This window comes from Plectropomus leopardus, chromosome 5, assembly GCF_008729295.1.
Source record: "Plectropomus leopardus isolate mb chromosome 5, YSFRI_Pleo_2.0, whole genome shotgun sequence".
Taxonomy (NCBI): domain Eukaryota; kingdom Metazoa; phylum Chordata; class Actinopteri; order Perciformes; family Serranidae; genus Plectropomus; species Plectropomus leopardus.
Window position 1 is genome coordinate 30,444,583 of NC_056467.1, and position 25,370 is coordinate 30,469,952.

Sequence of the window (25,370 nt, forward strand, 5' to 3'; positions counted from 1 at the left end):
CCACTAAATCACGAGAGATAGATGATAGATGTTAGATAGATGTTCACTCTTGACATTTAAGTTCAGGTAAAGCCGGTGGTGCGACAGATTTGCACACAAGAAGTGAAGAAAAACATGAAAAAATGAAATGTTTCTCCCAAAGCTGGAAAGATTATTGGGGGGGCAATGTTGCCTTTAGGCAAAGGCTGGCAGTGCGGAGATATGCAGCAAACGAGGGGAGAGAGAGAGAGCAATATATTGTATCACGACACCCCAAAACCTTAAACTTCATACTAATGACAACCAAAGGGACTGAGATGTTAAACTACATGTTATCAGCCAACTGGAGGCCAAAATAAAAGCAAATTACTAAAGGTAAAGCAGAAGGCCTCAAGGACACATAATCAAACTTTAGGGTAAAAGACTGTCTAAACTACTGTCTCCATGCATCTCACACTCCTGATCATTGCTGTGTAAACACATCATGTCTCCATCAGAGTATAAACAAAACAAGCGGAAAGACAATGTTTCAACAGGGGGCGCTGTACAAGAACCACACACTGTGAAAACAAACAGCTGAGCCTAAATCATCATCAGCTGATATTTTCACATAACCTCTGGGAAAAGAAGTGACAGAGTCACCTTGGCAACCAGCTACCGGATGTGCCTTACAGGTGACTTTTGACCTTTGGACAACATCTGTCCTCATTGGGCGGGAAACCAAAACACACACATATTCACACATATGCAATACAAATCCTACACAGTTTAAAAACACACACACATACAGCTGGAAACCAAAACATTCCCATCAACAGAGAACTGGAAGCAATCACAGCAGAGTCTCACTGCTGGGATGAACTGGTTTATTCCCAGTCAGCTACAGCAAAGCAGCCTAAACGAGGTCTTTCTTTGTGTTACACACGTATAATTATGCAAAACGCTCAGCAGCAACTTTATTGAGTACACCCACACACCTGCTTATTTATGATCTACTCAGCCAATCATGAGACAACAACTCTGAGTATAAAAACCTGTGGATGCAGTGAAGAGGTTTGGATCATATCAGACACTGCTGATCTCCTGATCTCATTTTAATCATGTCTATCATTTTTCCAACCTAATACATGAAACTGGCTTCACTCCCATCGAGACCGCGCAGCCCACGGTCCAGCTCTGGGTCTAACCTGTGTGATAGCAGCAACAGAACTGCAGCAGCTGCTCCTCTAATCTGTTGATCTGAGCTGATCAGATCAGATCAGTGCCACCAACTGATCTACTGACTACAATTGTCCACCGACTCAAGATTAACAAACGCAGCTGAAAAAAAAAAAAAAAATCACAAAGAGTTACACTTGCACTGCAAGACCCACAAAAAACTCAGAATTCAGAGAGCTGGACACAGAATGATCAAAAACGGCAACACACACAAAAAAAGAACTTTTGCTGATCTGGCCAAACTGCAGGAGTACCTTAAGGAAGATCTTGGTCTTTCCCATCTGCCAGTCATCGTCTCTGCCGAGCACCGCCTCAGCAATCCTCTGACAGGTTCCTCTCAGGTCCTCCTGATGGACGAGACACATAACAACATAAGGAGAGTGAAAGAGAGAAGAAGACACGTCGTAACTGTCAGTGGTTTAAAACATGCACTTGTCCAGTCAGCTCGAAGCTCTGTGAAGCTTTCACCTAAATAATGTTAAAGAATACATTTGGTGCTATTCTATAGTTTTCTTATCCTTATCAAATCCCATGAAAAGACCAACAGTTGATGCATCTGATAAGGTTGTGTCTGGTTGTGTATCAAAGCCTGATTTATCTTCTTCCTTTGTGCCATAGATCTCCATCGCTGTCCAAAAACTTAAAAACACATCAGTGAGCCACACTGTTGCACTAGGTCACATGTTCCTTCATTTCCATGATCACACACAGTAGTTTATTTTGACTCTCTCACACAAACACACACACGCACGCACACACACACACACACACGCACACACACACACACCGTCCTGCTCACACAAGTTTTCAATAGAGCACCAAATGAGGATTAATCCACCTCTGAAAATAGTGCCCTAAAATAATGCACTTTTTCCTCTTGTTTAGAAAAAAATGCTTTTATTGCTGAGACTTTAAATAAGTTGAACTATAATTATATTTGTGAGATTTGTGATTTTTTTAAAGATTTAGATCTTCATTAGGAACCAATGGGATTTTATCTGAGAGCCACTGACAGGAATTCAGAGTTTTAGCAGACGGATTAATGTGTTGGTTTTCATCTTTTCATGGAATTTGTTGACAATGAGAACAACATAGAATAATATTATTCTAATCCTTCAACATGCGGATGTTTAGCAGATTCAATGTTTCACCAAAATGTTTCCACTGAACACAAAGCAAAGCTGATGGAAATGTCATTAGTTTTTCAGGAATTTGATAAACCACAAACAAGTTGAAATTGTGATCTGATGATGCAGAAAGGGAGGATTTACCAGCATATTGCAATGTAAACAGAAGGTAAAGTTAATAATTTGGGAAATAATAATCTAGTTTCCATTTAGTTTCTTTATGAATGTAATACTTTGGGTTTTGCCACTTTTTTGAGAGTGAAAAATAATTGTGAACAAAAATAAATACACTTTAACAATATCCTGAAATTTAACTCAATCACACACGTACAGACACACAGAACCACACACACACAAACAGATACAGACACACACACACACACAGACCCACACACACAGGGAGGAAACGTTTCAAGGTCCAAGAAAAATAGTCTGCTGTTGGGACTGTGGGAAAAATCTACATGGTGACCAAACAAAGTGCCACATATGTGTTGTCATCTGATAGGTCGCAGGCATCAGAAAACGCTGTATCATGACAAACACACACACACATGCACACACCTTGTTGATCTAAGTTTGGTGTCCAGTGATTTCAATGCTATTAAATCTTTCTGGATTCTAAATTGCATTCCTGCATAAACTCGAACAGAAGACAACTCTGATTTTAAGACCTTTCCTAACACTGTCTTTCTGAGCTCCTCAACATCTGTGACTGCACAACTTCTGGGAGAACTTTGGACTAACAAAAAAACTTTTAGGTCTAATTAACTTTAAAAGACTCATTTTCAAACTGACTTAACCCTTTGGAACCCGAGAGAATTGGCTTGATTTCTTTTAAAAACATGGAAAGAAGGTAATGAGCAACTTTTGAAGAAATGGCCCAGAAATTTGCAAGGTATGAATAAAAAAATAAAAAATAAAATTACCTGGAAATTAGCAACATAAAAAAGGAAAGTAAAATTTTAAAAAAAACCAAACAAACAATGAAATGACTGGGGAAAAACAGTTTCAAAAGTAATAAGAATTCTGCAGCATCATTTTAAACAAATATTTTTGATCATTTTAAATATAGTTTTAAAGACATTTTCACCTACTGATTTCTTTCAATTTGCTGGACATTTCTGACCAATTTGCTAAGTGGCCTTTTTTTCCAATGTCTTTTGAAAATGAAATCAAACCCATTTGCTTTGGGTTCAAAGGTTAAAATACTTGTAAAAAGCGTCTAAACGCAGCACAACAAAAGTGATGTCAATCCAGGTTTCAAAGGGTTAAAGAAACTTGCTAGCCTACTGGCATTAAAGATAGAAATAACCCATAATGCAACACTTTTTGTAGGCGTGAAAGCAGTACTGCCTCTATGTTGTGAACACATAATTGTCAAGTCCTTAAGTATATTATGACACCCACACTTTTCAACGTAATTTACAGGAAAAACAATCATCTTATATTCTAATTCTTATAGTTAGACTCTACCTGTTTGTACGCTGGTTTGACTCCAGGCATGAGCACTCGGTAGCGGTCGACAAACTCCACAAAGGTGTAGCGGATGGGATATCCTGCGCGGCGGATACGAATGGTCTCCATCATGCCCGAGTACCTCAGCTGACGCACACACAGCTCCCTGTCAAACAACTACAGACACAAACACTGAGTGTTTACTGACCTCCAGAATCAGAGGATGCCTCAGGTGTCGTCCCAAAACGCATGCTGACGTGTGTTGAAACTTTTTTTTTTTTTTTAAAAACAGCTTTGCAAAATGAAGGTTAAAGATCATCATCTCAAACTCCTTAATGTGTTTAAATCAAAAGATAGAACTTTAAATAATTAATTCATCATTTTATTATTTGCTTTAACTATGTTTTATTTCTCTATGAAGTTACTTTTTTTTTTTTATAACCAATCAAACAAGCAAATCTTTTGAATGCGCAAAAAACCCTTTTGGATTCGAAAACAAAAAGTTTTTACTTGACATTAATACAATGTTAATCTCAAATTCATTTCATTGCATTATAACATTTTTTGATTGCAGTATCAACAGTTTTTCTCTCAACTGATTTTTAATTTCAGTGTGGAAATTTGTGCTCGCAATCCTTTTCTGTTTGATTGCATAATAAGGAAACAATGTGACTTCATATTTCTCATGGATCTTGGTCAGGATTGTCTTGAAACTTCTTCACGTTACACAACATGATCAACAGACTACGCATGGTGTTTCAATTCTTGTTCATATTGACTTTGTAGCTTATCTATTAGTGATGAATATTATTCAGAGAAGTTACTACTGAGAAAACACTGTTTGTGGCCCATTTGTCTTCATTCATCTGGTTAATCAACTAGAAAAGTCTGAAATGTTAATGCTTAAAACTGTACAGAAACCGGAGAGTATATATATTCCAACAGTGCTTTCATTTTTCACACAGAAAAAGATTAATATCAAAATAAGCAGCATATTAAATGTAATATGCATTTGTTTTATCCTGCAACTTCATATTAGTAATTGGAAAAAAATATAATTACCAATGACCTCCACTTACCCTGTTATTTAAACATAAAACATAAAATTAATAATAAGTTCCCTTACCTTATGCAATATTTTGTGACACTGCAGCCTCAGAACAGATTAACTATCTGTCTGCTGAGCTGTGCAAAATAACAGGAAGATGTACAACATGGGGAGGAAATAATATTAACGCCTAATGAACAGCTTTAACACAAACGCTGGTCACTTGAAGTTTAATATTTTTAAAATCGTATGTTGGGGCGACTATGGCTCTCCTCTGCAGTGGAGTGTTCATGAAGTTAATAAGATATAAAACAAATACGAGGACACATAATAAATGAGGACACATTAAGTCTTATTCTAAAGTATAAGACTTAATGTGTTCTTATTTTGTCTGCACCACATAACTCATAATTATCCAAACACAAGTGAACATGCAGAGAAATATTTTGCTCGACAGCAGCTGCTGTCGTGCAAAATACTACTGTTAGTGTACTACTAACAGAGAAATCTTACTTCTCTTGCCCCAACTGCATGTCAACTACAATCCCTAAAAAGACAACTTATTTTATTCTATTCTGTTTCAGTACAGATTGCTAGTACTCACCATGGGTTTCTTGTATTCGTTTGGTTTGATGCAGCGAACAAAGAAAGGCTGACAGACGCTCAAAGTTCTCATCAGCAGCTCCAGAGATCTTTTAAACTGACTGCTCAGAGTGGGCGATCGCTTCCTGGTCTCTGCCCCCTGAACACACACACACACACACACACACACACACACACACACACACACACACACACACACACACACAGAGTCACATGTACACAAAGTGAGAGAGTGTAGAAAGTGTCAGGTCAGAAACAATGAGTACTTTTTCTCTTCCTGAGCTCTGACACTAACCTTTTTCCTCTTTCTCTGTCTCTAAATATAAAAAGCCTTTGTCTGGCTGACTTCACACTTTCAGGGGTTAAATGTTAATTAAAATGAAGCCCAGGGAAAAACTATGTCAAGATGTTGGAGCTGCAATTATTAATACACAGAAAATTTAACAGCACTATTTTTACAGCTAAAATGGCAAACTTTGCTGGTTCCAGCTTTTGAATTGTGATGATTAGACGTTTTTCTTTGTCATATTTGATAATAAGATGAATTTATTTGGGATAAAAACGAGCAATCTGAATATGTCTCTCAGACTGCGTGACATTCTTAGGGACATCTTCAAATGAGTTTTCGGACATCTTATAGACAAATCAATTGATTAATCCATAAGATAATGTGAAGAATGATCGATAATGAATATAATTGTAGTTGTACTCAGAGATGGAAGAGTAATTGGATCCTTGACTTCAGTAAAGGTATTAACATTACACTTTACAAGTCCTACATTCAAAACTTTAAATAGCTAAAAGAAATTAGGCTTTATCTACAAAATCTAACTAAGTGCTCATTGAGCAGTAAATTGTTTGTTAGTGTTTTACTATTATATATGATGTTTCTGCATTAACATTGATAATACATAAAAGAACGAGTACAAAGTTACATATAACGCAAATACTTAAGAAAAAGTACAAGTACCTCACATTTAAGTAAATGCTGCAGTCCAGAACAACTAAGTTAGTTCAGCTAACTTAGTTGCAGTTACATCTATCTGCTAACTTAACATCATTTACTAAAGGACACATATTTATCTAGAATATCTGCGTTTCTCATCACAGCAGAACCACAAGGAGATTTTAGGATTTATATCAGATTGTAAGTGTGTAAAGTGTTTTAAGAAATACACTGATATTTAGCGAAATCTGTTCATTTTACCAGGAGTGACATGAGAGGATGCCACTTGTTTTCATCAGCACAGGGGGCTAATGTTAGCTTCGCATTTAGCCTAGCTAAAAACACTGTAATCAGCTAGCCTAGCTCCGTCAACAGCTGCATATTTACACCATGTATGTGTATGTTAACACTTCGAGACATAAACAAGAAGAGATTTGGTTTAGCAACCGGTTAACTTGCGTACTGAAGCTACATACTGATGAACAACAGCTGCGCAAGAAACGCCACTGGCTTCATCTTAAACATCCTCTCTTCAAAGTTCAAGGTGTAACACCGGATTCTGTTACCGGCTAATTCTCTGACCGGATTGCTATTTCCACTTACCTCAGCTATAGGGACGTTTGCTAACCAGCTAGCTAACTGACATTTTTGTAAACAAACATCAAACCAACACAAAGTTCACAAACATTTGTTATTGTGTTGATGTTTTCGAAAAAAAAAAAACGCAGTGTTGTTGTTGTCCGTTGTTTTATTTTGAAGTTTTGGCCGGAACTACTGTGATATTGTTTCTGTCTTCACAATATTGATTCATCTATTGACTGGCCTCTTGTGGTAACACACAGGAACTGTAATCCAACAAATTGTGGTTTTATCAATAATTGTTATTAATCAGACTGTGCAAAAGTTACTGTTGGAGTATTTAATAAAAATAACACCAGTAATGTACTTATTATTAAAAGATTTTTTTTAAAAAGACATTCATTTAATAAAGTTTTACGGTCTGGTAATTATGCCATATGGAGTTGATTATGGACTCATGGGTAACATTGCCCTCTTGTGGGCCCATAACAGAACTGCAAAACAATCAACTCATTGTTTTATCAATAACTATTACTACTAATAATAGTGTGTACAAGTCACTATTCGTGTAATGATCATAATTCGCATCAGCACCTTACGTATTAGATTTTTTTAAGATTGTGTTTTAATACAGTTTTACGGTCAGGTGGTCAGTTCTCACTGCCCCCTTGTGGTCGCTGTGGGGAACTGCAATGAAAAAATCATAGTTTTATTAATAATTGTTATTGATATAGATGTGTATAAGTCACTGTTTTTTTGATCATTACAAATATCACCAGGAAAAGTTTGTATAAGTAAAGGATTTCATCATCTAAATAATTTATTTCTATGGTTTTAATCTAGTTTTCCTGTCCTGATGATTATGTTAGAGACGAGTTTCATTGCCCTTCTGTGGTCACAGTGAGGAAAATTTACCATAAATTTAAAGGTCTTTCAAATATTGTTATTAACAATAATTTGAAGATAACAGAAAGCATAAGTAAAATCAATACGAATAAAAGATTTATTAAAAATATTATGTTTAAATCATATGAATCATTTATTTTATGGTTTTAATAAAGTTTCATGGTCTGGAGAAAATGCTGCCCTCTTGTGGTCATAATGAATAAGTACATGAGGGTGATTCGTCCAAGGATTCATCAAGTTAGACACAAAAATGAGCACAAATTACACTTCCGGTCAAAGTTAATGCTTATGCTTTCAGAATAAAATGGGCAGAAATGATCACGTAATACTTATCTAGTAGCGAAAGACTCATCATTTTCATATCGTTATTTATTTTGTACTAGCAATTTAAAAGAGTACACTTTTAAAATCATAAGACCAGCAATTGAGTCCGGCCAACATATGTGTTTGCATTAATTCATTTTAATAAAGCGTGGCACTTTAATTATAGATTGATTTATTTTGAAATGGTAAGTAGAAAATGCTCTTCTGGTAAAATAGGGATGTAAAGTCGTGATAAAGTTAGATACAATAATTGTATGTAACTTTACATTAGAGACAGATTTATTTACTGCCCTCTTGTGGTCACACAAAGAAACTGCAATGTAGTAACTTATAATGTATTCAAAAGTCACTGTTCGCATAATTAATAAAAATAAAATCAGTAACATATGCATTACTGGAAAAATATGTTTAAAACGATTGTGTTTCAATTGTGTTTTACGGTGTGGAGATTATCCTACACAGACTTGACTGTGCAGTCACGAGTTCTCACGGCCCTCTTGTGGTCACACATAGGAACTGCAATACAATAAATTCATAGTTTTGTCCATAATTGTTGTTAATATGAACATATACGAGTCGCTGTTCGTGTAATTATTACAAATAGCATCAGTTACATATGTTAAAAATACATTAAAAAAAAAAAAGATAAGTGTTTTAAAAGTTTTACAGCTGGAGATTATGCAAGATTGAGTTGACTGTTGAGTCACGAGTTCTCACTGCCCTCTTGTGGTCAAACAGATGAACTGCAGTACAATAAAAATCCTAAATTTGATCAGTAATTGTTATTAACATAAATGTGCACGTCACTATTCGCATAATTATAATAGATAGCGTATGTATCAATAACCATATGATTTTTAAAATAATGAGTATTTATCATCTAAATTGCAACACTACAATACAATAATTCATAGTTATATCAATAAATGTTATTAGTAGTAATATCATAAGAGCAGATAGCATAAGTAAAATCTGTATGAGCAAAATGGTTATTAAAATGTCTTTTAATATCATAGTGATTGTAACAGTGAAGTACATCAGTGTGATTCGTCAAGTTAGACACAAATAAGCACAGACTGCACTGCCGGTCAAGATTAATGCTTGTGCTTTCAAAATAAAACGGGCAGAAATGTCCAGGTTGTACCTGAAAAGTACTGAAAGATTGATCCATTTAATATCATAGTTTTTTGATGTTCGAAATTTCAAAAGACAGCACTTTTTAACTCACAAGAGCTAAAAGTTTAACTACACCATACATATTTTAACCAGTCTTATTAAAGTTCCCCAGTTTTCCTCAGAAAAACTGGAAACAATTTAGCTAACATTAATAAAGACAGACACACAGAGAGAGAATTTTATTTATGTGAACACTTTATGTCTCAATGTCAAAGTTTTGGGGGACTCAAAGGCTTGAAATATCTTTAGGTCTGGGAAACGTATGATCACCTAAGTTGCTTATGCAGAAAAAGACTTGATACTTTGTTGTTTTTCAGTTAACCTTATTTTAAAAAGACAAAGCAAGTGATTTTTTTTGTCGAGCATCAAAAAAATTAGGAGTTATGTATCCTCATGCACACAGCCATCTTTGGCCACTGTTGTCACACAGTTGTCATGGTAACCAGGGACCTGAACTACCAACTGCTTGAGCTAGCCTATACTTTAACGTTATAGCTTGACTCTTTTGATAACTTCTATCAGGTTATTTTTCACATGATATCAAGAGCCCAAGTTTCTTGTGTTTAGTTGAACTTTGGAAGCATTGACCGGACGTATCGTCATTATTATTGTGTTTAACTTGACGTTACAACTTGATGTAGTTCTTCCACAAAATAATACTAATACTAATACTAATACTAATACTAATAATAAACAAAAAATAAAATTATGAGTACTATAATTAATAATAATAACAACAACAGCAATAACAATAATAATAATAGATTTGAAATTTTATGAATAATACAATAATTAAAAGCTTTCTTTGAGCAGAGATTTGAAATGTATTCTCAGACCTTTAAGCATAAACTAAAGAGGAAGGCATGTAAATATTGGGTCTTTTTCAAGCAGCATATTTGCAGTGTTGACTAGTCTGATCCTGGTGTCACATCCCTCATTAAATGGTATAAACCATTCTTGTGGACGTGATGTTCATCCAGTGGTCCCAGACTAATACAGATTTTGGAGAATTTAAACTTGCATTTAGTTTACACAAAATTTAATTTCAATTTAATCTAATTCTCATATAATGGTTGATATGAAAAAGTGTAACAGTAAAAGTAAAACAAGAGATAAAAGAGGAAAAAAAAGGACCACTTCTGAAGTCAAATTTGGAATTTGAGGAGCTTGAATACATGCAATTTGTTAAGTTAAAAAAATAAAATCAAGAGGAAAAATATGTAAGCTGGATGGAGGGACGGAGCGTTGTTTGGAGGGACAGGGGCGTATGTTTCATTTTATTTTATTTTATTTTTACCTTGGGAAGGGTTCTGGCATGAACACCTACTTAACTACCAGGAGAGTAACAAAACAGAAACTGGCAAGAAGCAGCATTAATATTGCAGGTATACCATATGTGTGTGTGTGTGTGTGTGTGTGTGTGTGTGTGTGTGTGTGTGTGTGTGTGTGTGTGTGTGTGTGTGTGTGAGAGTGTGTTTGTGTTACCATAGCAACATCAGCCTGGAAGATCTGTTTGATGAACTTGTTCTTGGACGAGTGAACCAGCTGGATGATGTCACCGTACAAAGTGTCTCTGTTTTTCTCCAGGAAACCTGCAGGACACACACACACACACACACACACACACACACACACACACACACACACACACACAACACAACACACACAAAACAAACTGTGTTACAGCATGCACATAATAATAAACAAACACAATAGCATGTAGTTATCAATTATTTTTTTAAAAAGTGCATCATCCACTATTTTTTAGCAAATATGAAACAAAAATAATCATGTGTGGTCATAAATAACATTAATAAATAGTAATAACAGAAGCAAACTGGCCTCACTAAATATCTGCTGTGTTCATACAGTTTTGGGAGGAACATTTGAATTATTGCTCTGTGGTGCGTCTGCAGTGACTCTGACCTCGTGTTTCGTAGTAAACGACTCCAGCAAAGTGTTGGATGCCAAACTGAGTCTCGTGGCTGTTCTTTGGAGGGATGTAGTTTGTGTTGACTTTGTGCTGAAAGTTTAGCTTGTTCAGCATTGTGGTGTCTGTACCCTGAAAAACAAACAAACAAACACACACACACAAACACACACATACACAAACACAAACAGTTTAAAGCCCCTGAAAACTTGGTTTTGAATCTTAAACCTACAGGAACACCTTTAAAAAGAAGCAGTGTGTAGAATTTAGTGTTATCCAACAGTGAGGAAGGAAAGTTCTCTCGTGTGCTAGCGTGAACTCTCGGTTAAAATTCCTTCAGTCTCTTCCTCTCCAAATATAGTAAAAACACTGAATAAAGCAATTTCACTGTAAAGCTTTTTTTTTTTTAAATCAGTGTTTCTCTGATGCTGTTCATGGTGCAGACGGGCTGCTAACCTAACAAATGCTTATGTCTTTTTTCCTTTTAAAGCGTTCATCCAGACGTTTCAGGAGGTTTATACAGAGGGCCAAATTATCCACAGAGGTCTCTTCCTCTTCAAAACAGACAGAAGCTGTGATTTAAAGCAGTAAAAACACAGAATAAAGCAGTCTCACACTTAAAATAAGTTTTTTTCCAATGCTATGTGGCTCATCGCTGAGGGGCTGATAACTATGGTGGCCAATGTAAAAAACACAAATGCCCCTATCTAGAGCCAGTTTTAGGTATGCCCGTTCTGGGCTACTGTAGAAACATTGTGGTGCAAGGTAGCCAAAACAGAACATTCTGACAGTGTTGTCCTCTGAGTGAGCAGAACTTAAATCATATCAGCTGCGTTCTGCCATCCATCATGTGAGTGTGTGTACCTTGGGGAACTTGCTCTCCTCGTCGATGAGCGAGATGATGTTCATGGGTTTGATGGCGATCATGTCCAGAGCGTCCTGGTTGTCGGTGAACTCGATGTGCTGCCAGTTGATGTGCTCCAGGTTGTACTCCTCCTGCTCCAGCTTGAAGACGTGACGGACGAAGAACTGCTGCAGGTTCTCGTTGGCGAAGTTGATGCACAGCTGCTCAAAGCTGCAGGATGGACGGCGAGAAGTGACAAGAAAGTGATGACAGGAGAACTTCAGCTGATGCTCTTCACGTAAAGAATTTATGAGGTGAGAGGGAGAAGTTTTACATGGTGTATGTGTTGTAAATGTAAGAGGCCAATATGATGAACACTACTGGCTTCATTTTAATATGCAGAAAAAAGTAGTGATTTGATGTATATCTAGATATATCTGTGGTGATGACTGTGTGTGTGTGTGTGTGTGTGTGTGTGTGTGTGTGTGTGTGTGTGTTGTACCTGTTGACAGTGAAATTCTCAAAGCCAAAGATGTCCAGCAGTCCGATGGAGCGTCTGACAGCTTTGGGCTGTGAAGACGCAGGTTTGTAAATGGCTGCATTGATCTTCTCCACAATCCATACAAACAAACGGCCGTAAATTCCCTGCAAACACACACACACACACACACACACACACACACAGGTGAAGTCACCATACAACACCTTTTATGGCTATGCATACGGTTGAGGTTTCCCACTTGTCTACTGATCCACTGGATGCAGTAATGTGGTAAGAAATACATCGATGCACCAGCAAAGGCACAAAAGAAAAAGACTGCAAGCTAGCAAATAAGGATGTAAACATAGCAGGATTTAAAATACTTAAACTATCAGCTTTGCAAACGTTTTATGAGGAAAGAAATGCATTCAACAGCTTTGTTAGTGCTTAAGGATACACACCATGTAAACACTGAAACATAACTTGAGATCGTTTTCTCCAAAGGACACTTTTAAACTCCTGTAACAGATCTTAGTTTTTGGCTCATATTTAAGGCCATATAGGATAAAACTTGTATGCTGAAAAACAAAGATTAATGTTAGACCGTTTTAACAATTAATGTTGCACCTTAACGAAAGCATCCCGCACATCCAGAGCTTGTTCTATGCTGAGTGGGGTGGAGACGGTCTCTCCTCTGGTGATCAGAGTTCGGCTGGTCAGACAGTTCATCAGATCCTTACTGTCCACCTGCGCACACACACACACACACACACACACACACACAAATTTGTGATACAGCAAATCTGTTTCATTTCTTTCAACCTCAACTCATCTTCTAAAAGTTGCACGGAAATGAAAAATACAATTTCAGGTTCTTGATTACTGACAAGTTACAAAACTGCTTTTATCAAATGTTTTCTACAGTTTTGATTTGCAGGTGTTTAACAGTGATTATAGCAATGTACGGATACAATATATGGATATTGTACAGAAAATTTTGGGCATTAACTTCTGAATATCCTGCATTCAGTTAAATTTGAATGTACCGATTTGTTTATTCTCTGCATCCATTCATGGCGTAAATGTCTTTCATTTTGTCAAAATAAAAGTACCTCCAGCAGTGTTGCAGCAGTGGTGAGGTGAGGGCTGCGGACAACTTCACAGGCATCTAGATTATCATAGGTACGAGCTGCAAGGTCAGAGGTCAACAGAGTTATATATATATATAAAACATTTATAGTAGTGGCAGTATGACAAACACTAGAAATCATTTGTAATCATTGTAATTTAATCCTATTTAAACAATAAAGAAAACCATTTTATTTTTGACTTTTTGGAACAATATTAACTGTAAATCCAGATGTTGATTAAATCATTTTTAAAAACCTAAAAAAAGCCTCTAAAAGAAAAAGGGTAAGAAAGACCGAAACAGGAAGTTTCTTCACCAAAATTTGTTTTGACTTTACCTTCATATCGGAGGTTTCCCATGTGTAAAATAGCAGCCAGCAGTTTAGAAATCTCCCAGTTCTCTTTGTCTGTGAACATTAGTACCTGCACAACAGAGCAAAGGAAAAAAAAGGAATCAACTTCCAGTTTATTTAAATACATGAGGAACCACTTTTTAACCCTTTGAAACCTAAGAGAGTTGGCTGGATTTCTTTCAAAAAACAAAAATAAAAAAACAAACAAGAAAATGACCTCAAGAAAGTAAATGAGAGTCTCTATTTTGTAACGTAATTTCAAATATACAAATAAATTCATAAATATATATATATATTTCATTTTTCCCTTTAAAAAAATTATGTCTAATAATTTATTACATCAATTTTTCAGGTCATTTTTGTTACCTTATACTTTCTTGTGCAGTTTGCAGGACATGCCAGGTTGCCCATTATGTTTTTCCATTGTTTTTGAAAGAAATCAAAACAAATTCCCCAGTGAGTGGTTTTAATCAGTACCTTCATTGCGGAGCGGATGTTGGAGTACTCTTTCATGTCGTCTCGGCCATCACACACTGTACAGTTACCCTGCAGAGAAACACAGATAGACTCAGTTTGTGGTAACCAAATATTAAACCAGCACTGCTCCCAGAAGACGTCACACACCAAAAACAAAATATGTCAATAATGACATAACTGACACAGCTCACATGAGGATCATGAGGATGGAGGTGACACTGCACTCACTATGGTCAGGTAGGTGTAGTCAGTGGCTTTGCTCAGGCCGAGTTTCTTCTTCTCGTCTGCAGTCATGCCCTTCAGCATGCAGTAGAAGATGTGGTAGTTCCTCTCATCGTGAGCCTGTGGAGAGAGGAAAAAATAAATGTCCCGTTATTACATCAAATAAAGCATTTCATTCACATGTTACAGCAGCACAAAGAAAGGAGATAAACAACAATTTGAATAAATTACATAAGCAAAGAAAGAGAGATTACATTTTAACAAGAAAGCAGTATTCAACACCCTAAACAATATAAGTAAGTTGTGCAGATGTTTCTGTGTGGGTACAAGTATGAATAGGTACACAAGACTAATGAAAGCATAAATTAAACTTGTTCATATTGTCTATTCCTAAAGTTCATACAGAGTTTGGCAAAAGAGCCTTTGAATGTATGCAGCTTTATAAATGTGGAATTTTCGGCAGAAAGACTTGAAGTTACACTTTTTGGTTGCTCGAGGCCATTTTAAGGCACGGCTGCAGGACTTTTGCATGTCATCTCCTACATGCCAGTGTCAGGGTGTATTTTGGCTGGTCTTTGAACTGTCTTGTTTTTATGGTTTACTTAAAGCATATATTAACATACTTTTAGTTTTTCCTTGTGGTAACTTTATTTGTTGTTCTTTTTGTGTTTAAAATTGTTTGCTTTTGAGTTGTATATATTGATTTAGTATTTTTGTACCATGTTGACTGTTTGTAACTTTTGTTTGAGATTTTTAACCTTAAGAGTTTTTTTCTGGTTAAAAAATTATTTTGTGAAATAAAAAATGAAAACAAAATATAGTCCCTACAGTGACAACACAATAGCCTCTACTTCTAAATAGAAAAACAAGCTGCAAAAAGTGTATTTATTTTACTGTTTTGTCAGAATTTTTCGATAGAACTCTGAAGAGTTTAAGGTTTGAGCATTGGACAGGTATTTTCATTTAGTGCCACACCTGTCGACAGACTCTGGATTTCTCCAGCAGGTATTGCTCTATCTTGGCTCCCTCTATGGCTCCTCTCTTGTTGAAGTGGATGTCGATATATTTCCCAAAACGAGACGAGTTGTCATTGCGGATTGTTTTAGCATTGCCAAAAGCTGTAAGAGAAGCAACAGAAACCATTCATAATGATGTCATACAGATGCATGGATAAGTGCACATCACTGCTGATGTACTTTTGTGCATATGTATGTTTTCATGATGCTTCAAATGTAAGAACATTTATTGACAACAAGTATTCAAACCTTTGAACCCTGAGCAAATTGATGCAATTTATTTAAAAAAAAATTTTTTTTAAAAACCTGGGACAAGAAAATGAGCAGCTTGGCAAGACATGTTCCACAAATTGCAACAAATTAGTAGATTTAGAAAACCATTTCTAAAAAGCTAGGGGAAAATGTAAAGGGAAAAAAAATAAGAAAATAAAGACATTTTTGAACATTTTTCTTGTACTTTGTGTACTTTGTCATTTGTTTCTTTTGCTGCTTATTGTCTTCACATGTTTTTGGCCAGTCCTCACCTCTTCAAAGGCTTGTTTAAGGGTTAACACTTTGCTTTAAGGTTCAGTTTAAAATTAGTTTTAGATTAAGGTTAGGGTAAGGGGCTAGGAAATGCATTGTGTGTGTGTCTGTGTGTGTGTGTGTGTGTGTGTGTGTGTGTGTGTGTGTGTGTGTGTGTGTGTGTGTGTGTTCCTACCCTCTAGTATGGGGTTGGCCTCCAGGACCTGCTGTTCTATCCAGGAGTGTTGACCGCTGATGGCTGCCAGGAACTGAAGGATCAGTTTGGTGCTTTCTGTTTTCCCTGCTCCAGACTCACCACTATTAAGTCACACACATGAATGTGTGGTAAAACAGTAAAACACAGATTTTTCATGAGCTGAGTACCGTGTAAAAGATTTTGATGCCACTGATTTTGGGTACTTTTGTCAGTACTTTACCCCTAATAAATAAATTTTTCCTGACAAAAAACTTTTCCCAAACAAATTACACAAGTGTTTGAAACAAAATGCTGTACTGTCTAAGAACTGTGCCTTTGAATACAATATCAAGTACACAATCTTTATATCAGAAAATATCTGTATGTGGCAAATAAAGATATCTAAAACAGCATGCAGTCTGTCCAAGCACTCTAGACCAACTTTCAGTACACAACAATTTTTGACAATTTGTACTTCAGACACATTTCTGTTGGTAAATAAAGACTATTGGATGCTTAAGCTTAAATTTAATCCCCTCTCCATCCTGATTAGTGTGTAAATGTGTACAGTACATCACCTGTGTGTATGATTATTAAATACCATCTGCATCTTTGTCACATACTAGAAATCTGGTTTTCAGCCACGTTTACCTACAGAACTGTTCCCTACCTGATGATACAGCACTGGTCGCGGTTGTTCCTCTGCATGTTGAAGTAGCAGTTATCAGCAATGGCAAATATGTGGGGCGGCATTTCACCAATCTTCTTGTTGGTGTAGAGACGGATCTGGTCGGCCGTGTAGATCGGCAGCAGCTGGTAAGGGTTGACGGCCACCAGGATGGAGCCGGTGTAGGTCTGCGCACAGAAGAAGAGGAAGGATTAAATTAGAGCTTTTTAAGGCTGATGTGATGCTGATTATTTTGGACTGAAGCTGCTGTTAGCCTTAAATTTTGAACCATTACAAATTATCTGTAAGACATACTGGACAGGAGAGGTAGTAGAACTATTCAGAACCTTTCAGCTTGGGACAAACCTAAAGACTATCTGAAATCTATAAAGACCAGATGTTTTAGTCTTTCAAAGCCAGGATTATATAAATTATGTGAAAAAGAGAGGCAGCAGGGAGCCTCTGGGGTCCCTCAAACCACTGGTGGTCATGGAAGGGAATCAACCAGACATTAAAAATAGGTATTTTTTTTATGTGTCAAGCCTTATGAATTAAAGGTCGTTTATGCTTTTCAAACCATCCTAAGTGCCTGGACCCAGATCTTTTATACCACTGGTTTATGGTTATAAGTTCCTCCTCTTTTTTTTATCATATAAATAAGTTGATAATTGAGTCTTGAAAGCCTGGGTTTGCAGTACAGTGCAGTTAGTTGAAACAACCTGAGTGGCATTAAAAATCGTATGTTTTGTTCGAAAAATATTAATCAGAAAATAACTTGTAACTATAGCTGTCAGATTAAAACATTTATCTCTTAAATGTGGTGTGGACTAGAAGCATAAAATAGCCTAAAATGGAAATACTCAAGTACAATATGTGTCATTAATAAGTTAGTTACTTACACCCCTGCCCAACATTCAGTGGTTTGTAATTGTGAATAATTTGATTCTTGTAGCTGATAAACAGGCCAGTTTTGGTATGATAAAGAGGTCAGACACCAATTTTTAATTAAAAATGCCAGTAACACACAATCTAGCACATACAGTATGGCTCTATGCATACACAGGAATGTAAGTATTCATACATACAGAGACACATGCACACTATCTGTTTAGTTACTTTTAGCCTGAATCTCTTTGATTCTTTAATTGCTTCGGCATGAATTTGAAAGCCCACTGAGGAACAGAGTCTGCAAATAAGCTTCAGCTTAGTATATACTGTATAGCCTAACAGTTTTTAAATGATTCTATTTAATGAAAATTAAGTCAAATATAAAATCAAACACGTGTTGAACAAATTAGATTCTTTCATCAGTGTCAGGGAAGAATGGTGGAGGGTAGATGAGGTGACGCAGGTCTCGTAGCTCAGATGGTGAGGGATGACAATGACAATGACAACGTATCAGTGTTCGCTACGAGAGAACAGACGGCCATGTTGGAAGCAAACAAACATGCACCCAGGCTGCAGAGCTGAGCTTGGTTACAGCTAAGCCTGAGAAACTTAGTCCATGTAGCGTAGTCGTGCACTGTTGAAAATACAGTTTGTCAAGACTTTAAGCCAAAGCTGTTTAATTTTTTTGTGTCATAGTGTAGTTTGGTTGTTTTTTGTTGGTGTTTGGTTGTATATAAATGCTTTGGCATCTTCATTTTGTTTTTGATATTAGCATCCAAATTTGCATCTTCCATTTTCAGTGATGATGATGAGTGTGATACTCTTGTCCCGGTTTGTTGTTTAATCAATAAATAAATAATTGCTCAAAAAAAAAAGTACATACCTTTATGTAAAGTATGTATCATGACAGCGCCCAACCATATTTCCATTCCTAAACCAAGCCACTTTTTTACCTTTCTAAATGCAACCTATGTAACTTTAATTATGTATGTAACCTGGCCATGTCCAACCATGTTTTTTTCTTATACCTTCCTATGTAACTTTACTTGCCTAAACTTAATGACATGATTTCACATAAAGTAGTACTTTACATAAGTTATGTAATGTGATAATACCAACCATTTTTTTTTTTTACCAAAACCTAACAAATGTAACTTTATGTTAAACATATAAGTTTAAGTTAAGTAGGTTCACTTAACTTCACGTTAAGTACGTACGTTTATGTTAAGTACATAACTCTACGTTATGCAAGTAACGTGACAATGCTCAACCATGTTTGTTTTCCTGAACCTAACCTACCAAACTTTGCTTCCCAAACCCCTAACCTGTGCAACTTCACTTGCAACTTAACCTATGTAACTTAATGCTAAGTATGTAACATCCATGGTGTCTTTACAATTTCAAGTTTATGAAACAGACCACTACTAACACGAAACAATCAAAACATGCAACATACATGCAGTTACCGATACAGTTCAATAACAAATATACTGCATGTTGATGTTTATGAGGCCGTGCAGGTGTTGTATCAAATACAAGTATTAATTTATAGATCTCTCTCCAGCCATGCTCGATGAGCAGGAGCTCACTTACCCTGCCACCACAGTTTGTCTTCAGAGGAAACAGGAAAAGGGAAGAAGGAAGGAGGATAGCAAGAAGGGCAAATTAAGAATTCAGATGAGAGCAGAAAAACAGCCAACAGCAGACGTCACAGGTTGGTAATGATTGGTTTGTTGTGAGATAGTACTGATGGAGTGTTACTAAAGCTGAGGCTGTAGTTTTACAACTAAGTGTATCAGTATCAGTGTGCAGCAGTAGCATAGGAACAGAACTGCAGCAATACTCACATATATGAGTTTTTCTCTGTATCTGATGAGCAGGTTTCGGAGGATGCCAGCTTCGTTGAGATCTCCCAGGCGGATCATATCCTCCACGCCATGGATGGAGGTGGGATGCATTGGTTTAATGTTGGTGGAATTTTGTGGGGAGATCCAGTGCTCCTGGTGGAAGAGGGGGAGAAGGGATGTGTGTAAATTTGACACTCAGAATTCAGACAATCAACTAAAATAGCTATAGTAGATACTGTAGGATTGTGTTACTGAACTTATGGCCCAAATCTGGCCCTTTAGGATGTCAGGTGGCCCCTAAACTATTTTAGTATTCGAAATAAAAATAAAGTGATTCGCACTGGGAATTGTTTATGCACTTTTAGTATACATAAGGTGCCAGAGTGCATAAAAAGCATCATAATAGAGCTTGTTTATTTAAAAAAATGCCAGTGGAGAATCCCACGCACCTCCCAACAGAGGTCCTATCTCAGCCTTTAATGTCCTAAAGTACTAGAAACATCCTAAAATCCTGAATGTCCTCTACTCCTATAAACATCCTAATATTAGAGAAATGTCCCAAAATCAGAAAAATGTCCTAAAATAAAGAAATGTCCTAAAATGCTAGAAAGACCCTAAGTTTCTAGAAATTTCCTACAATCAGTGAAACGTCTTCAAAATCCGAGAAATGTTCTACAATCCTAGAAACGTCATAAAAATCCTAGAAATTTCCTAAAATGCTAGAAACATCCTAAAATCATAAAGAGGTCTTAAAATACAACACATGTCCTAAAATCCCAGAAACATGTAGTATCCCTGTCATGTGGGGTGATTTCAGACACAGTCAAGCATGCTCCCCGTGGCATAAAGAAACCTATTTTCATAATTGAGTGTGTTTCAGCACTTACATTTCCTTCATCATCCACCACCTGGATCTGTCCTGAGTCACAGAGTTTGACCACGGCGCCGATTGGCACCTCAAACTCCCGACCAGACTTCAGGTCCAACCAGACATAGTCGCCCTGGAAAGAAATTGACAATTAAAATCAAAGCCAGCATCAGGACTGGGATCCTAATTTAGTTGAATTACTGTAAGAGAAAGAATTAAATTTAAATCAAGGTCAGATAAAGAGGAATGAGGATGATAACATGAGAAATCAGAACCATGCCTTTATTTACAGCATCTCCATGAATGTGATTGATAAGTTTGGATTTTGTAAGATGATCGGACCCATGATTAGAATCCCTATTTCTTTATTTGAAAAACTGAATCATAACCATTTTCAAACTGCACCGAGACCAGGCTTAGTACAGCCTGGAGACGTGAACCATTTCTAATCAGTCAGACTGTGGTTAAATAAGGCCTCATATCATCTCACTCTACAGCTATGGGCCACCAATTTTCAACCAGCTTTGTATCATAATATTTTGGGTAATATGTGTAAAATTAACTGTGGTAAACTGAACTGTGGATCTCCATGCTCATTTGCCAATGAAAAATCTTCCGGATGACGCATTTTGAGGTGGATTTTTCATTGACTCTAGGGCTGCTGCTCGAAATACAGATTGTACTTGCTCACTTTTTTATGCTCGCCACTGCAGACACAAAAAAGATTGAAAGAGAGAGATCGGTTTCTCTCTTTCTTTCTCAAACACAAATGAAACTAGGCAGCACAAATCAAATATTAACCAAGATTCTGTTACTGTATTGCCTATTTCTCCCATTTCATTATCATATTTTAGTGCACTATTTAGCTTTATTATGAGAATTTGTGAACAGGAAGTTGACGCTGTACTGTTTCCTGTATTATGAAAACAGAGGCTGAAAATTTAGGAGGTCAAATGGTAAAACTAGGCAGTGCTAATAAAATATGAATCAAAACTCTGTTACTGTGTTACCTATTTCTCTTATTTTAGCTTTCTGTTTGACTACCACCACATCATGTTTTTTTCAGACGAGCTGGCAAACCCCAACTCACATTATGTCACCCACCGGAGGGATCATTCATAGGTCCAGTATCGCATACTACATTCCGGTAGTTGTAGATTTTCTTCCTTTCGTGCAAAAGCAAATGTCACAGCCCTTATTTTCTGTGGGGGGGTTCTAATCAGGGAGCACCAATTTTAAAAGTATATGTGCCTTTCTGCTGCGTAAACAGGTCCATTTTATGAAAAGCCCATTTCTCCAGCAGTGAAATACTTATCAAAAGCTAAGACTTATCAGGTTTAGTATTTTAATTGTAGTATTTAAATAAATGGTGCAGTCTGAAAAGGGTGAAATGAACCCCAGATGATCTCCTGATGCCGACATAAAGTCCTGTCTGGCCTGGAAGCTTCGGGGAAAAAAACACAAAAATAACACAAAATGTGTACCAGGAATTTGTTGAGGTGGGCAGAGAGGACATCTAACGTGCAGACAGTCGTTATGTAGGAGAGGAAAGAAGGGTTAGTACAGAGAGGTGAATGAACACCATGAGCAGGTGCTTACAAATCAGAGGCAGTTAAATATCTGACTGTCAACAATTTCGGCATCAATCTTTCACACTGTAGACCTGAACAGTAATCTCTGAAAAGTTTCTCCCTCCTGGATTTGGCTCCTTGTAGTCAGTTACAGTCACCATGAGGCCTCTCATGTTCTACCATTACACTGAAGTCACACATTGTTAACCTTTGAAAAACCAAAATAGTGGTTTAACAAAAACAGCACTGAAAAAAGACAAATTTTAACCAACTCGTAAAATAAGTACTTCAGTCAGTAACACATAAATTAATTAAGTTTTTCAAATCAATTTATCAAGTTTGATTAACACAACTGTGTGGAACTGCAGATGTGAAAACTTAATTTATTAATGTGTTACCGACTGAAGTAATTATCTTAATTTTGTTAACAATTCTCTTTTTTTCTGTGAGATGTCTTTGCTTAATTTGCACATAACTAGCCAATATACCTTTAACAGCATTACTAAATTCTTGAAATGTAATCATGGCTTTTAGTTTTGCCACCCTAAAATTTTCAGCAGCCCCATTTGGCCATGCCTATTACAAGATTTCTGGGGGCAATACCACTGGTTCACAACCAATACAACAAACAAAAAATGGAAAAAGACAATCCATGAAATCCAGTTTGAATAACAGATCCATGAGTTTGAAGGATTATCAAATGCCAAAACACTCCACATTGGTTTAAAAAAACTATAATACAGGCTTTACGTATATGTCATTTTATCTTTCAGCACAACAATCTCAAGTTAAACTGCTGGAATTTGCTGTCGCTGGACATCAACATGCTGTGGTCTGGTAAAAGTAGAGCCACATTCAAATGAATGAAAAGGCTGTGTTTTTCACACAGAGCTAAAGTTGGTCTGAACACAGTCTTGGAGGTGTTAGTAGCTGGATTTTGTTACCTTTCAATAGTCTTTCTGTTTCCTCCTGTTTGCAGCCTTTGTGCTAAGGTAACTGATTTCTGACAAAAACGTGATTCTGTTAAAGTTAAAGTTCCTTTAAGGTCAACTCAATCCTATGATGTACAAGACTGAAGTTAAAGCACTGCTTTTGTCGCTCAGACCTTGCCACAAATTGCAGCCTCTGTGCAACGGTTTTTAATAACATGCAACAAGGCAGACATATGCGCACACACCGCACTTACACACACACACACAAAGGCACGTCAGATGTTTTCAGATATACAATTATGATTCATGACTCAGATTAAAAATCGAAACAGACAACCACATTCTTGTGATTCATGCATTTAACACACAGTTATGCAATCTCACATAAGATAGATAAACACACACACACACAAATACGCAGACACACACACACAGAGGTATTTCAACAAGGCCACAGAAATATGATCAATATTTGATGCATGAAGCAAGGCAACACACACACACAGGGATCTTACACAACACAAATCCCACCGAGTACAGACTTACAATTATGACATACGAAACTTAAAACACTCATACACACATTTGCGTACCGGCAGCAGTGTGCTGTTTTTCATCACAGTGTTGACGTTGCGTAGTAGCGCCCATTTGGCTAGATCCTTCTCATAAAGCTCCACATATTCCCGACGCTTGTACATCTTCACGTGCACAGGACAAACTCACACTCTGACAATGATATCTGATGGAAGCCTTGTAATCCACACAGATAGGTGGAAAGGTGTCTAAATTGTTCTGTAAGTTTGCGTAATTTCCAAATATCCACGTAAAATATCAAACTAGGAGTCAGGTTAGATCCACAGTCAAAAAAACACTGAAATGTTCAAAATCCTCATGTCTCAGCAGGTTCAATTCATCACAGGTGCAAGCAGGTCACTTTCTCTTGTCCACCTCAAAAAAGCTGAAATTCCCTTGACAAAATTTGATCTTATAGTCTAACAGGGTCAAACATCCTGGTGCATGACCTTCAGTCCCATATCTTTGTATCTTTCTGGTCCACTTTGAGGAAATCAACCCCAAATAGCTAACAAAATTCTGCCTTCTGCTAATTTTCAGATCACTTTTAAGTTCCACTGCAGCAACATTTTGGGACAGTCCACCTGCTCTCTCTCTCTCTATCACATTCACACTTAACCCAGCCCCTCACAACCTCCCGTCGCCAATGGCAACAAGATGTCACTTCCTCCTCAGGTGTGTCCTAAGGTGTTGGATTTCTATAAAGATAAATACACTACAGGCTTGTACTGTGATGTAAATTCTGCAGGTTATACAGGATAAACTGAGTGCTTCCTGGCAGAGAAACATTAAGGACAATATTAGTATACTACTTATACTAATAATAATTCTAACACTTAACAAAATGTTACTCAGAATTGTGAGTGGTTCAGGCTGCTCTTATGCACTGTTTGTGCATGCACCTATTGATGTGGAAAAAAACTGTATTCTAGTCAGTCTTTATTTTGATGAATAATAAAATTAACTCTGTGAGCTACAGTTGATCCTACATGAATTTAATGGGTTTAATGACAAAACAAATCAGATCTGAGAAGCTTGGTAAGGAACAAACATGGAAAAAGATGTAACAAACACTTAAAGAAACAGAGGAATGAGTCATCCTCACAACATGTAATTCACATGTCATACAGGTGTATCTGTTATTGGGGTATAAACATCTACACCCTGGCGCTTTCTCACAAAGAAAAGGGAAAAGTCTGCATAAAAAGGCTGCTTGGGTCAGTGAATGGTTCAAACAACACAGGACTTTCCCCCAGGAGATCAGTCAGTACCTTTACATGCACAGTTTAGTCGAGCTACGATCATAGCTCGATTAGGCCATTTAACTGGACTACTGTCATCGTCCCAATATACAAACAACGGGGGAGAATCCATTTATTGATGGAAGTATGTCCGACTCACCAAGGCAGGTGGAGATATGCCCTATTTCAGCTAGTTGCCATAAACTGAATCACAATCACAACTGTTTATTTACTTCAGGGTAGAAAACCGACGAGTCATGTACATATAATT

The 25,370-nt window shown here is 36.8% G+C and overlaps 1 protein-coding gene across 1 annotated transcript in view; it reads right to left on the reverse strand.

Moving 5' to 3' along the window:
• LOC121943457 (unconventional myosin-VIIa-like) overlaps window positions 1-25,370 on the reverse strand; it is a 58,286-nt gene that overhangs the window by 23,738 nt on the left and 9,178 nt on the right. Inside the window, exons 2-18 of the mRNA XM_042486976.1 lie at window positions 20,802-20,915; window positions 19,915-20,067; window positions 17,183-17,367; window positions 16,513-16,634; window positions 15,772-15,914; window positions 14,803-14,916; window positions 14,575-14,643; window positions 14,083-14,167; window positions 13,729-13,805; window positions 13,244-13,363; window positions 12,638-12,780; window positions 12,156-12,366; window positions 11,288-11,423; window positions 10,847-10,953; window positions 5,432-5,569; window positions 3,798-3,956; window positions 1,452-1,544 (exon numbers count right to left, since the gene is read on the reverse strand). Coding sequence (XP_042342910.1) covers window positions 1,452-1,544; window positions 3,798-3,956; window positions 5,432-5,569; window positions 10,847-10,953; window positions 11,288-11,423; window positions 12,156-12,366; window positions 12,638-12,780; window positions 13,244-13,363; window positions 13,729-13,805; window positions 14,083-14,167; window positions 14,575-14,643; window positions 14,803-14,916; window positions 15,772-15,914; window positions 16,513-16,634; window positions 17,183-17,367; window positions 19,915-20,067; window positions 20,802-20,915 — 2,169 coding nt within the window. The remainder of the gene's footprint in view (window positions 1-1,451; window positions 1,545-3,797; window positions 3,957-5,431; window positions 5,570-10,846; window positions 10,954-11,287; window positions 11,424-12,155; window positions 12,367-12,637; window positions 12,781-13,243; window positions 13,364-13,728; window positions 13,806-14,082; window positions 14,168-14,574; window positions 14,644-14,802; window positions 14,917-15,771; window positions 15,915-16,512; window positions 16,635-17,182; window positions 17,368-19,914; window positions 20,068-20,801; window positions 20,916-25,370) is intronic.